Here is a 14,842-nt window from a genome sequence, read left to right on the forward strand (position 1 = left end):
TTAAATCTTTTTGATGAAACAAGAAAGATGAAAAAGAAGATAATATTATTCATTGAATATTGAATATATTGAAAAGCAAAATTATATTAAATCATTTATATAAAGGACAGAAAAACTAACTATCCTAACCAAATTAACTAACCATTCAACTATTTTAATATAGTATTCACAATAATAACATATTGGTGATAGGAGTTTTAGGTATGAAAAAGGTATTATATAAGCATAAACATAGAAAATAATTAACGATGAACCATTAAACAAGTCAAATAAATAAAAAACAAAAAAATATTTTAAATGGATAAAATGAATATGAGATTTCCTCAACAAAAAAATGTGTTGTCATTATGTTTGAATATAATTCAACTAAAATGTAAACTGACGTTTTAGGGAAGGTTTATTTTATACCCTCTCCACTTCATGATATAAGACCTCATATTTTTGTTTTCTTCTTTATCTCAGAGTTTGTTTCAAAATTTATTTGTATCATAAATAAAATTGTTACTAATTTTTTTTTATCTACCCAAATAATTTGATTGACAAAGTAAATCAATTTAGTTCATTATTAGATAACAGTTTTAGTGATATATATAAAATTGTTGACAAATTTAATAATATTTTATATCCCTTGATTTGCTAAAACTATTAAAAATACTTCTTTTGAAAACAGTCCTAAATAATTTTGTAGTTAAAAATGTTAAAATAAATAAAAGAGATCTGACAAGGTGCGTGCTTCGAGAGGGAGAAGCACGTGGCCATCATCGTGTTTCATTCATTAATTGGAGTGTTGGTGTCATCATATGGCCATGTTTTTGCTTTGCCTTTGTTAGTGTTGCCCTTGACGTATAGATTATTTTGGAAGATGCTTGTATTATATTCAAGCAAATAAAGTATAATAATTGAATAACGAAACGCTCATTCAGAATTGTTGATATATGCATTTTATAACAGGTCTAAAGTTTCTATGTCATTGTTTACAAAGAGTCAACTGATTGACATTAAGAAAAAAATTAGTCACCCTTTGAAGTTTGAAAAAATATATAAGATCTGAAAATGTTGATTTAGTTGGGTAAGTATCTGGTAAATAAATACTCTAATAACACTATAAATGGATAACTTATCATTAAATAAAAAATGTTGTATGATGATATATCCAACACATCATATCTAGATATAGGACATTTATGTTTTTTAATATTATTATTTAAAACTAAATTTTAATAAGAATTACATTTTTAATAAATTATTAATATTTTTTCTATATATATAAATAAGTCGACATACAAATCTTCTTCCAACAAATTCCAAGATGTAAATTTTCTTTCTAAGGTTACAAAATTTTACATTAATATTATAAGGTCACAAAATTTTATAAATAGAAAATAAATATGAAAATATTATCATAGAATTTAGTTCAATATATAAATGAGTTTTTAAAACTTCAAACATGCCAATATTTTCTTTAGGAAATTAAGAACAGACAGTTAGTTAATCACACACACTAGGGTATATAGCCCTACTTCCTTTTTCTTAACTTCAACCAATCACATACCCTACTCGAATGTGGAAACCAATTTAAATATCCAAAAGTCACCTACTACCAAATTCCCAATCTCATATTTGAGATTCCCATTTGGTGCCTAAAAAGTCTTAATAACTACTCCTTCTACATATATATGCATAATTAAGTCCAAAGTTCACACCATAACATAAATACACACTTAATTTCAACCTGCCATAGCTTCTTAGCTAAGCAATTAAAGGAAATGATGTCAAAGCCTTCAAACTTTCCCCAAAGGCCTTCTCCCATCATTGTGCAAAGGCAGAAGAGCAAGAAATTGATGTGCCTTGAAGAACATTTAACAAGGCAATTATCCAATATCTCAAATAATGAAGGATATCATGGAGTTGAATCTGCATCAGTTCCTTTTGTATGGGAATCTCAACCAGGTACTCCTAAGGTCAGATTCAGAGAAAAATCTCTACCTCCTCTCACACCTCCACCATCTTATCAACAAAATGTTACAACCAAAAAACCTATAACCAAAGCCAAGATCAAGAACTCACCAAAAGCTAGTACTTTTTTGCAAACTATATTCCCTAAGCGTGGAACAAGAAAAACTTGCGTTCTTTCTCCACCACCCCATGAATCTCCTCCTTTGTCTTATTCTTCCTCTTCCTCATCTTTGTCATCATTCTCGCCACGCCGGCTATCATATTCGGTGCCATCTTCTCCTATGATACATTCAAGGAAGGGTGAAGAAGAAGATATATATGAAGTGCCAGGTTCAAGTTTGTGCTTTGGAAATGCCAGGTCGCGAGGGTGCTATTCCTCCATGTTCAAGAAGGTCCTGCTTGGAGATTTTATGTGATGTGTAGAAGCTGTTTTTCTCTATGGTATTTCTTAATTAATAATATGTGCTGATAGTTGAAAATATTTTGTGTTAAACTGATTCTCAAAGTAGTTACTAGGACTGGGTTCGAACTTGTGACAAGGATTTGCATAGTTTGTATGAGATCATATGCTTAAATCGCATTCTCATCATTGTATTAAAAAGTAACCAAGTGCATCATTTCTTTCACTTTGTGATTACCAATTTACCATAGAATTGATCCATTCTCTTACTGCTCTTACTTCCTATGCTTCATTTCGGGTATCAGACCTTTAACCAAACAGTACTAATATTTGTAGTAGTCATTTAATACTCTTAACTAATACAGTCTAAAATTTGACATGGGTTTCACTGGTTATTTACATGTTCAACAATAAGTGTTTATTCTAGCAATTTTACATATTTCAACTCTCATCTAAAAATTAAAGGACAACTTAAAGGTGTATTAAATTAGTTGTCAAAATAATATTATTAATTATTTAACTGCATTAATGTTGCAACCATTGTCAGTCATATGACCTAGAAGATAACCTCATTGAAACAGTATATATATAATATATTGGTCTAAATTAAATGGAGAATGGCTGCAAATTGCACTCTTTGGAAAGCTAGAAACATGGAAACCTTGGAAGGGACTAGTTGGAAGGAATGACACATTAGGAAAATTCAGGTTTGTAATATTGACCTGGGTTTTACAAATAGGCTCCACAAACTTTCAAGACAACCTTGGATTCTAAAATGGGAGTCTCTATCAAATGGAACCTTTTAAACTCAATAATATGGCTGTTATAGGATAAAGATAGGTTACCTCAATAGGTTTGTAATTAAGTTTGCTTTAATGCTTTCGTTCACTCGAATAAATTAATAAGATTTGATTTTTCGTTTATTTCCATTCCTATTAATGTTTTATTTGACTTGGGATAATAATTTTAAAATAATGACAATTATATACATGTGACATACGTAAGAGTTTGATTTTTATTGAGTTAGAAGGTAAATAATTTGATTTTTTTATTAAAGATAAGAAAAAGGTGACCTATTATACAAGGTTTTTAACTAATGGGTATACAAACCAAAAACTAGCAAAATAAATGTTAAATATATTTTTAATCCTTATATATGGACTACTATTAAGCTTTACAGTATTTAGGTCAATGGGAACTAAATTAAAAAAACATGTGTTTAAGGGCTATTTTTTAATACCTATAAAAACCAAATTCGTATAGTATTAATAAAATCCACATTTATTTTTTAATACCAGCTTAAAGTATTAATAAAATCGAGTGGGCTGGTCCTAGTGTACCCATGATGTATGAATCATGATCATGAGGGACAGATATATTAGATCCATTGTCCCTCATTAATTCGTAACATGTTAATTAAATACAACCAAAAGAGTGGGTTAGAATAGATGTTCATATGCGATTTCATTAATTGCTATCTCACATAGTCAACGTTTACTACAATATTTTTAGTTTCTTGATATATTCCAACGTGAAGAGCAAATAGGCAAGAATCATTTTATGATAATTAACTGTGTTGTCTTCTGGGCATGTGACAGCACAAGAGACAAAAACCAGTGTATTTGATATTATTGAAATTAAAATCATATCAGTAAACAAGTGATTTTTTTCTTTCGGTGTTTAAACACGATGGCATTGCAAAAATAATGCATATGGTTTAATATAAAAATACTAAGTATTTATAAAAAGTGAAAAGATGTGAAGTGTTCTTTAAAAGAAAAAATTATGCACACAATTAGTTGATTCATCTGCGATCTGATTCAATTGAAATTTTGTCTATTGTTTTTTTGGCATATAAAATTTTGTCTAATTTAAAGTGAGGTAACCATAAATTTAATTTTTTTTTGGTAGAGAACAATATATTCAGTTATGAGATTACTCAATTATGACCGACTAAATATTCAGTTTATTTTCTTTGTTTTTATGTTTTTGACAACTCTGTTTGGTATAAAATTTGTGTGTAGAATTAAAACAAGATTCTTGGTGTTGGAATTCAAGATTGTCGGCAGAGAACACGTAATTAAGCAGGAAGGGTGGCATTCGTTTGGCTTCATGGTATGTTGGGTTTAACACGTCAAAAAATAAAGGAAAATATAACTTCTAATAATATATTTATCTTTTTATTATAAAAAAATATACCTTTATTATCAAAAATAAGTACAAAATATGCATTTATCTCTCCATTAATAAAGATTAAAGATAACCAACTTTCTGCTTGGAAAATGTAAACTACCCGACACCACCTTTTTTTTGTTAGAATCTAATTTTGTTTCCCTGTTTTCTTTTCACTCAGTTGTAAAAAACATTATTCAATAATTTTGAAATACTTAATAAATGTATAAACTAAAAACAAAAGATAATAATTAAAAAAATTATTTTTATTTCAAAAATGTAATACCATTTTTCATATTTTTTAATATGACAAAATATTAACAATCAGAGTGTCATATTATAAGATTTGACAAAATTTTATGTTTTTTATTGGTAAAAGATAAATTTTATTAAAAAATTAAAAGTTACGTATGATATAAGAAAAGAGCAAAAAAATGGTGGAAATTAAGAAAAAGTTACAAGTAGATGTTTAGACAAAGTTTTATATTAATAGTTAACTGTTTAACATAACTTTTACAATTTATTTGGATTTAGTACCAATCATGTATAACACCAAAGACATAAAGAGGTAAGGAGTGACATATCTTATTTAGAATGAGATGAGAACTCATGGGAAAGCTCATCTTCTCAGTACTAAACCGTGGCATACATATACTTCTTTAGAAACTCATTTGTAACTTCTCGAACTTATGGTACTTAATAGAAATTAACTTTTTGCTGGAAAAAAATAAAATAAAGATATGTTTATTAAGAACTAAAATGTCATCATAAAAAAATTGTAATGTAACAATTTTCTTAAATGTGCCAAAAAAATGTTGTTTTAGGATAAAAGTTTAGATAGGTTGGATTAGGTTGATAAGATATTTATTATCTTATCTATAATTAATTTTAAGTGGGCAAACAATGGCAATACAAGATTTATGCAACTTTGCAATGGAAAATGTACCTGTCGTGCTTAGCATACAACAGTTTCTACTTTAATACTACTCGTCTTGTTTATCCCACGAAATGTATATTTAGAATATGTGTTTTCTTTCTTTTTTAATTAAGATATTCCTACATTTTATTATCATGATAAAAGACCAGTTTTTTTCTATCGCTCTAAATGATTGCTCATCTAAGGAATCAAATTAAACTTAAACGCTTGATATAGAACCCCTTGAGATTCAACTTCCGTTAAGGTTCTATCTCAAAACCAATTGACAATGAGAGAAGTAGCTCAATATATATTTAAACCATTTTCGAGACAGTGAAGTAAGCAATATAAGACTTACTTTTCAACATGTTCCCTCCACATAAGCCTGTCAGACCAGGCGAAGGGTTACATTTGAGTCTTTGACCCATAACTAAAGCACTTTTGGTCTATGAAACTGGAAAGAAGTTGGACCATAGATCTGATACCATGTTAAAATTCTATCTCAAAACCAATTAGCAATGAGAGAAGTAGTCCAACATGTATTTAAACCATTCCCGAGACAATGAGGTAGGCAATGTGAGACTTACTTTCCAACATGTCCCCTCCATATAAGTCTATCAAATCAAGCGAAGAGTTACCTTTGACCTATAACTAAAGGGTATCTTTTGGCCCATGATAACCAGAAATAAGTTAGACTCTGACTCTGATACCATGTTAAGGTTCTATCTCAAAACTAATTGACAATGAGATAAGTAACTCAACATGTATTTAAACCATTTCCAAGACAATAGGGTAAGCTTTCCAACAACTAGTCTACTGATTAATAATGTATTTGACTCTATACATTATTTATGAGAGAAAAATAGATAGTTGATGTTTAAAATACAAATAGACTGAATATTTTGACTCGTTTTCAGTGTATACCTACACGATGGACTACACATACATAAACCAATTGGCCCAATTATATGTCAAGTTACGTATATTATACAGAAATGATATTTATACACCAAATATCAAACATGTCGAAACAAAGTTAGGTATATCAATGATTTGATCCGACATGGGTGAAGACTTAGATGTTATAATGTTGCTATAGAGCGAAACCTACGTATTCGTATTAAGGTACAAAGATGGACTACAACAATAAATCAATGGGGTAAAGGAACACAAAGCGAGAGTAGTCGCATTAATACAATAAATAGGATCCAAAAACCATTGACTAAAATCTAGATGGCAATTTCCCACTTAATCTTGAATCAAGTTCACAATATAATATACATAAAATCAATCTTCCAACAAGTAAAAATAACTCCATTCCTCATTAGGCAGATCGTGATGAACCAAAACATCTTCCGAGACATAATTGACAATTTATTAAGATTACTTTTTATTAAGTATAATAATTATTTAAACAATAAATTAATAATTTTTAATATGTTTAACATTTTACTTTTTTAATTTCTTATTATCCGGTGCCCAAACTCATGCATAATTTATGCACGGGCAGAAAAATTAATCATGTGTTAATTAGACTAAAAGGAAGTAGGATTTGGGGCTCATATTTCACAGTTCCAAAAATATAATCCCTAGATCCAAAACCTTTGCCATCCTTATTCCGCAGCACATGGGAATAATTAATATTATATGTGCCCAGCTATTCTTTTAACAATTTACCCACCATGTCTCACTTTTCAACGTTTTCCCTTTTTATTTTTAATCTCTAATTTTCACGTGCTTCTTAAATTCTAACCCTTTTTGAGTTAGCTTAATTTAGTTTTAATACATATGCTGGCCTCTGTTAGTCTGTTATAACTTATAAGTACTGGTTGTAAATAAAAAAAATATTGAAAAAATTATATATTTTTTGGATACATTTAAGAAAACGATATATTTAATATTTGAGAAGCAATATGTCTAGTTTGGTAGTAAAAAAATGTCATTTTAATTTCCTTAGGGCCCTGATTTAGAAAAGCTTAATTAATTCTCTCTCATTTTCTCATTTAACCTATTTTTTGTTTTTGTTGCCTGAAAAAGGTTTGCATGTGAGAGACGTAGGTGAAGTGATGTTGAGTCCGTGTTACATATAAGCTGTTGGATGGTCACTATCATAGTATCATTCATTGTACCAAATATTTATACATTGCACCTTGTCCTTCGCTTATAATCTGTTTCCAAAAAGAGGAGTAAATGGCCAAATTAAGATTGTTATGAATAACAATCCTCTAATCTAATTGGTCCGTAATACATGATTATGAATGATTATTTGTCTTCAACCGTGTTTCATTTTCTGTCTTTAAGCCTATAACATTTTATCACATGAATAAAAGAAAATTTTTAAAAAAAATAAATAACAAAAGTCACATTTTGATGAGAATGAGACATAGAATGAGATACCGTTCGAAACAACTGATCCTAATTGGTACTTGAAAACTTAAGAAGTACACCACTCAATGGAAGGGGGTATACCACTTTTCACACTATAGCTAGCAATTTCCATAATATGTTAAGAATAGTCTGATGTTGATTTTTTTGTTTGCATTTAAAAGTCAATTTGCCAGTTTGCCACAAGGACTAACACGTGTAGAAGAAATTGACAAAGAGCTCTCTCTCTCTAAATGACAAATATATTTTTATAAAAATATTATATCTATACACAATACTTGTGATGAAATATTGTAATAGAATTCAAATCCCAACCTATTTGATTAACACGATCTGCCCTAAGCAAATGTCACTCTAAATACTAATGCTATTTTTTGTTGTTTTTATTTTCTCTTTCCCTTATGTTTCTTGCAATTAATTAAATTTAGACAACAATATATAGGCTTCAAGCTTTTGTTACTTATAAACAGCATTGACCTACTTTCCTAATTACCTTTCCATTTAAGCACTTGTTTATTTTCCCTAGCAAATACTTTTCTCACCTTGGCTGTGTCTGATTCAGTATCATCTCTTCCCCTCTCAGCCCACCACTTAGTTCAAAATAATCAACCAGGCATGTTTGGATGTCCAGAGACAGGTAAACATATATTGGATTTTCATGTTCTTGGTCTTTTCTGATGCTGCTCTAAAGCAGCTAAATGTCAAAATATTGCATATATAATTATTTGTCTACAAACTCAGGATATATTGTGATTATTATTTGACATGGTGTTTTATGTTTTGTCAAAGAAAGATTAGATGAGATAGCAAAGAAGGTGATAGCAGAGGCTGAAGCATCTTGTCCAATGGGAAGGAAGCATTTTTATGGTCCAGCTTCTGGAACAACCTTAAATACTGTAACACCTTGTGCTGCATGTAAGCTTCTGAGAAGGAGGTGTGCTGAAGAATGCCCTTTCTCTCCTTATTTCTCACCACATGAGCCTCAAAAGTTTGCATCTGTTCATAAAGTGTTTGGTGCAAGCAATGTCTCTAAGATGCTAATGGTATGTCATATGTACCTAACATAAATTAGTTTCTTTCGTTTTCTTTAAACCCTATTATTTTTACATCTGTGTGACAACTTTCATGTTTATAGGACAAAGTACTGGTACTTTGTGCTAAAAACCTCAAAATTGTTGCACACAAACTTACAAGAAACATGTTATTGATTTATATCTTCAAACTTCAATTCTATATATATGTAGGAGGTACCTGTGGGGCAAAGAGCTGATGCTGCAAATAGCTTGGTTTATGAAGCAAACTTGAGGTTGAGAGATCCAGTATATGGATGCACGGGTGCAATTTCAGCTTTGCAGCAACAAGTTCAATCTTTACAAGCTGAACTAAATGCCGTAAGAGATGAGATACTAAAATATAAATATAGAGAAGCTGCAAGTCTTATTTCTTCTCATGCTGTTTTAGTTTCTTCTGGTGAAGCACCAATTCCTGTGGATTCATCATCACAAGGTTTTTCTCAACCTCTTCCTCAGTCAACAGCTCCTCCTACTCCACTAAAACCATTACCTTCACCCTCTGTTGTCCTTTCATCCTTGTCTTCAACTTCAACTTCTGTGTACATTTCACCTAAAAGCACAATGAGCCATGGATCCGTTTCTAGTGAAAATATTGTTTCATACTTTGTTTAGGTCCAATTGTTCCGTTATTCATTTTCTGTAGGAATGATCATGCTACCTCAACCGAGTAGAACTTATGTATCACTTTCACTTCACAGTTGACCCTATCTGGTCATCTTTCTTTTCCACTTCTTTTGAGTTTAGAGTTTAGGAAAGGGAAATCTCATTTATTCATACACTTTTATAGTATGGTCTATTTTTAATATGCTTTTTTTTGCATAAATTAACACTATTATGATTTTATATATTTTTGTTCAATTTCTATATATGCGTGTTTGATTTTTAGTTCCTGGTTGTTAATTTCATCACATAAGTAAGGTATTGTAAGTTTCATGATGTGCGCAATTATGTTTTCTTTTAAAGTAGTATAGTTTTAGAAAGAGACTCAAGTATTGATGTAAAAGATCAAAAAAGAAAAAAGAAAAAAAAAAGTGAAGAATGTCAACTGGACTAATCTAGATATTGGTAAAAGGAGATTGCAGAATCTTATGTAAAGAATACAGTAGTGATAAATTGATGCTCTGAGAACTATGATTTTTATTATAGAGATGGAGATTAAGATCATATTAATTGAACTCTAGTCTTGAACAATTGGATATTCCATGTGGGATAGATATAGATCATATGTCCTCATTCATGTCCTACTTAATGTATATAGTTAATCATAAATCTTCATTCATTTAAAAAGAAAAATTATAAAAAATAAAAATTAATATATTAATATTATTTTATGATGTTTGATTGGTCCGGAATACAGAGACAAAAAAATTATGGAACATGATCATTGTTGGTGAGGTAATATCTCCATTTGACTCAAACTTAAGTCACATACAAGTCTGTGCCAGCTGAAGATTTAATGAATGTGAAAATTTTAAGTAAAGAACTCTTAAAGGGGCGACAAAGATAGGTACCATGGCATATAATTCCTATTCCCAAGTGAAGTTCAATTATTTTTTTGGGGTATATAGATCTAACTTATATTGAACTTTTTCTCTCCTATTAATTAGATTCTTAAATTCTCCCTTCTTAATACTAAAAACTAAAATTGTATGTTCTTTTATTTTAATAGTAAACACAATTTGTAATATTTATATATTGTCAATAAAAATATTTGTATACAATTAATATATCATTCACAATTTATTTATATTAATTATATCTAAAAGTTAATGATAATTAAATATAAATGATAGATGATATATATATATATATATATTTTATATTTACTTAATGCTTGCATATTTCAATGTAAACAGGCAGCATATATTGTGATGAATAAAATGCATGGACGTTTTCTTCAAAATGTGTGAGATTAAGGTCTAGCAATAGTAGTATGTTTAATTATCACTGAATGACATTGACATGTGTAGTGAATGTACCCCTCAAATAGTAGAATTGTAGAAATCATACCATGGCTCATGATCAATAAACTCATATATAAAGAAATTAAAGTCATGAGTTTGTGTCTATAGCACGTAATCCAACAAATTATATCAAGGTAAAGTCATGAGTTTGTGTCTCTTATATTACTGTGGGGGTGATGTTTTGTTGGCTTTATTTGATCAACATATTCCTTGCAAGGCGAAGAAATTACATTATCTCAAGTCCCATTACTATTTATTTAATTAATTTACATAGAATGTTACATTACTATTTTTTATTCATCTTTTATATCTCGTCCCAACCTTCATTTCATGGGGTATAGCATATAGATGCGTATAGTTTATGCCACGGAACTTTATTTTGTGCTTGAAATATTTACATCTTTGCCTCAACGTGCTAATTCGGGATTATTCAATTTACTATTGCCTAAAATCTTACTTAACATTCAAAACTTCACCTTTCCATCAAAGCATTATTTTTCATGTAAAATGACCATCAAGAAGGCAACATAGTCTTCATTTTCTTTATTAAGATATTTTGATTTGAGCAGAGAAAGCAAGAGAATTTTATAACACGCAATTCAAACTAGTTGGGTGACTTAGTGGAAATCATGTCATATTTTATCTATCATCAAACTAATATCACATTTATGGAGGGTTGACCATTTCTAATATGATATTAAATGTCAGAAAAAATAATAATTTGCTTATGAGTATTCCCATGTACATGTGGCATCTAGATCTATTTGTCTTTAAAATATACAACCGATCTGTTTTTTCAAAGATCCATATCTATTAAAGCATTTACAGGGATAGACATGTTTATTAACTTTAATTCTGTTTAACTGCATTTTGGGAAAATAATTTTGCTTCTATTTATTTGTTTTTTAAAATTAAGTTCATGTCTACAAATATTATAGATTGAAAAAAATTATTAACTATTATATAAGCTTAATAGAATAAACATATAAATTAAATTTATTAATTTATACAAAATATATTCTATTACCTATATAATAAAAAAAGCTCCTTCATGACATGTGTCAATCTCCTAAGCCCTCTTGACATGTGTCAACCTCTCATCAAAACTCATGACATGTGTCAACCTCTCATCAAAATTAAAGGTCTCTCATGACATGTGTCAATCTCTCAATCAATACTTTCCCTCCAAAACATGTCAATCTTCCATTTTTTGTTCATTGTACAATTTAATTCTAGTAATTAATGAACTCATTTGTTTTTTATTCTATAAAAAAATTATATCTCACAATAAAGGGGATTGAATCCCTTTTCACATGTGAATTACTTCTCCACCATTATCATTTCATATCTCCATATTCTTCTCTCCCTTTCATTTCATATTTCTCTCTTCTTCTCTTACATGTCTACAATCCAATGTTTTATTCGTCAATCTTCATTTCGTTAAACTTAATATGATGACTTATGTATACCGATACTAAATCTTCATCATTGTAATTTGTTCTTATTTTATAAATATGTTGTTTAAAGTGTATTTTTATTGATTTTTTTATTCATTAACTTCATCATTGTAGATTTGTTCTTATTTTATAAATTTGTTATTTAAAGTGTATTTTTATCGAGCAAGATGTTAAACCAGAAGAGGTCCCATATTAAGTTTATTCAATTTAAACAATTAAACCGTATGCTCTGACCATATGATTTTATATATAACTAATATTTTCAACAATATGAATGCAGTGGTAACATATATGGTTTTAGCCATGCGAATGTAAGCAACATACATATTCTTAATCATAAATGCACATGTAATATGTGTTCCTAATCATGCGGCAAAAAAATACCGTCCCGTGCAAATGCACGGGTAACTTGCTAGTTATATAGTAAAAGAGTTAGTAACAATTAGTGCAGTTGTGGAGCTATAATAGAAGTTTCTTGGTGAAAGAGACTAGGGGTATAAAAACGGTTCGTGACGGCCTACCGGTTGAACCGCTCCCTATATTGGTACGATACAATAGTTATATCAATTATGTAATCATATCAATTAAAATTGATCATATCGGTTTGTTTTCAATTGAACTATACTGGTAATACCAGCCGTTTTTTTATTTAAAATTAATTTTTAATGAAAATAAAAGGAATTGTTGGTTTTTTATTGTTTTTTCAACATTAATATATTATATATGTATATCTAATTTCGCCAATATACAATTTAATTAATGAATCACCGATTGAATATTATATCAATATACTAGTATTGATCGAAAGAGACAATTCAACACATGCATTGTAACAAGAGTACACCTATATATGGAATCATTAACTAGAAGGCGCGCTATATATTAGAATTGTATATTTGTATATCTTATTTGTAAGTATTTTTTAGTTCTTTATAATAATCCATTTTTATAAGAAACATTCAATTTGTGAATTTTTCAAGACAACTTAAAAAACATAAATTAATATTGTTAAAATAATATTAAAGAATGAAGAAAATTAATTACTCTCTATGATTCATGTATTATAATAAAAAATGCCTATAATAAGTAACATGCTATAATATATAAACTATACAAATTTAGTTTAGGTTGAGGTTTAATTTGAGACTTATATGAAAAGGAATATAAGATATAGTGAAATAGAAATTTTTTGAGCAACAATTAGAGTTGCATCTAAAAACTCATAGTAACTAACCAAATATTACTGAAAATATAAATGATGAGCCCATCATGGCCGATTTTGTTCCCCAAAAGTCTAAAAGGTTAAAACTTAAGAGATACTAAGCCCCCTTCACCAAATAGGAGTGCAAATTAATATCTTTAAGAAATATGAATGAGAAGTTTATTTAGAATGTTCTTTAAAGTATGGTTTAAATGTTTAATTGTTTCAATAAATGATTGAACAAGGTAATATTATCATACAGACACATAAATAGTGATAATAACAATCATAATAATCTTTATATTTATATCATTATAAAAGGAATTAATAGTTAGCCAATGTATTTTTTGTTTTCATGTTATACTCTTACTAAAATTATCATAATTTGATTTATATTTTATTAATTACCATTAACAATAGACTTTATATATCCTATTTAGAAAATCGTATAAATCTATATAATTTCTATTTATATTTGTATTATCTATACTAATAAAGTTGTATAATTAAAAAGATACAAGTTAACATGTAGAATGTATATAAAAAAACTAATAATTAGAAGGATTAAAAAAATAAGCAAGCACATAGAATTATAGAGATATAAGATAAGAATTATCCATAATTAGACTGGACCAAAGCTAATTAATTAGAAGTATTAAGTTTGTTATAAATCATAATTAGAAGTATCGGGTTGCTAAAAATCAATCCCAAATTTAATGAAACATACCCCACTTATGTTTTAAAATTCTAAAATGTCCTATTCTTCTTTTTCCCTTAGACCACTCTCTATTCACTCACAAGACACATCCATGAATGCTAGTATCCATGCAAATCAGAGCCTTGCAACTTTGTACATAATCATAAAAGTTGCAACGAATAAATATAAAGGACTTCTGCTGCAAATTAAATTGTCCATGTGAACCACACACCGATGAATATGCATGAGTGTATGACAAATTATGAATATAAAGGTCTTGTCGGAGATGCTTGAAATATATTATTGTATTAGTCTTATATTGTCTAATATCAGAATAAAGTAGAATAACCAATGTTATATATTGAACTCGAGTCCATTGTTATAATGTGCACCATATATAAGTACCAAATAGAAACACGTCATGGGCAGGTGGGTCCATGGGTATGGTAGGGTTTGTAATCCTTATTCTCTAATGATATATTGGTAGCCAGCCGCTCAGCGCTCCCGGAAACGTAGGCATAATTGGCCGAACTCAATTAACAAATTCTCTTGTTTATTCTCTTCGATTTATTTTATGCTCTCTATTTGATTACTTATGGCCAATGCTATACAATGATCACT

General features: G+C 29.0%; 2 protein-coding genes across 4 annotated transcripts; both read left to right on the forward strand.

The window, feature by feature from the left end:
- LOC109359356 lies at nt 1,634–2,478 on the forward strand. The gene has a single exon (XM_019603988.1). The coding sequence runs from the start codon at nt 1,767–1,769 to the stop codon at nt 2,370–2,372; it is 606 nt and encodes a 201-aa protein (XP_019459533.1). The 5' UTR covers nt 1,634–1,766; the 3' UTR covers nt 2,373–2,478.
- LOC109359354 (LOB domain-containing protein 15-like) lies at nt 8,289–9,731 on the forward strand. 3 transcript variants are annotated; one of them, XM_019603985.1, is made up of 4 exons: nt 8,289–8,391; nt 8,432–8,466; nt 8,619–8,872; nt 9,074–9,731. In XM_019603985.1, the coding sequence occupies exons 2-4, from the start codon at nt 8,445–8,447 to the stop codon at nt 9,512–9,514; spliced, it is 717 nt and encodes a 238-aa protein (XP_019459530.1). In that variant the 5' UTR covers nt 8,289–8,391; nt 8,432–8,444; the 3' UTR covers nt 9,515–9,731. The 3 variants fall into 3 exon arrangements, with proteins under 3 accessions (XP_019459530.1, XP_019459532.1, XP_019459531.1); XM_019603987.1 differs by having other exon boundaries at nt 8,623–8,872; XM_019603986.1 differs by having other exon boundaries at nt 8,289–8,466; nt 8,623–8,872.

The sequence above is a fragment of the Lupinus angustifolius genome, chromosome LG11 (genome assembly GCF_001865875.1).
Source record: "Lupinus angustifolius cultivar Tanjil chromosome LG11, LupAngTanjil_v1.0, whole genome shotgun sequence".
Classification (NCBI taxonomy): domain Eukaryota; kingdom Viridiplantae; phylum Streptophyta; class Magnoliopsida; order Fabales; family Fabaceae; genus Lupinus; species Lupinus angustifolius.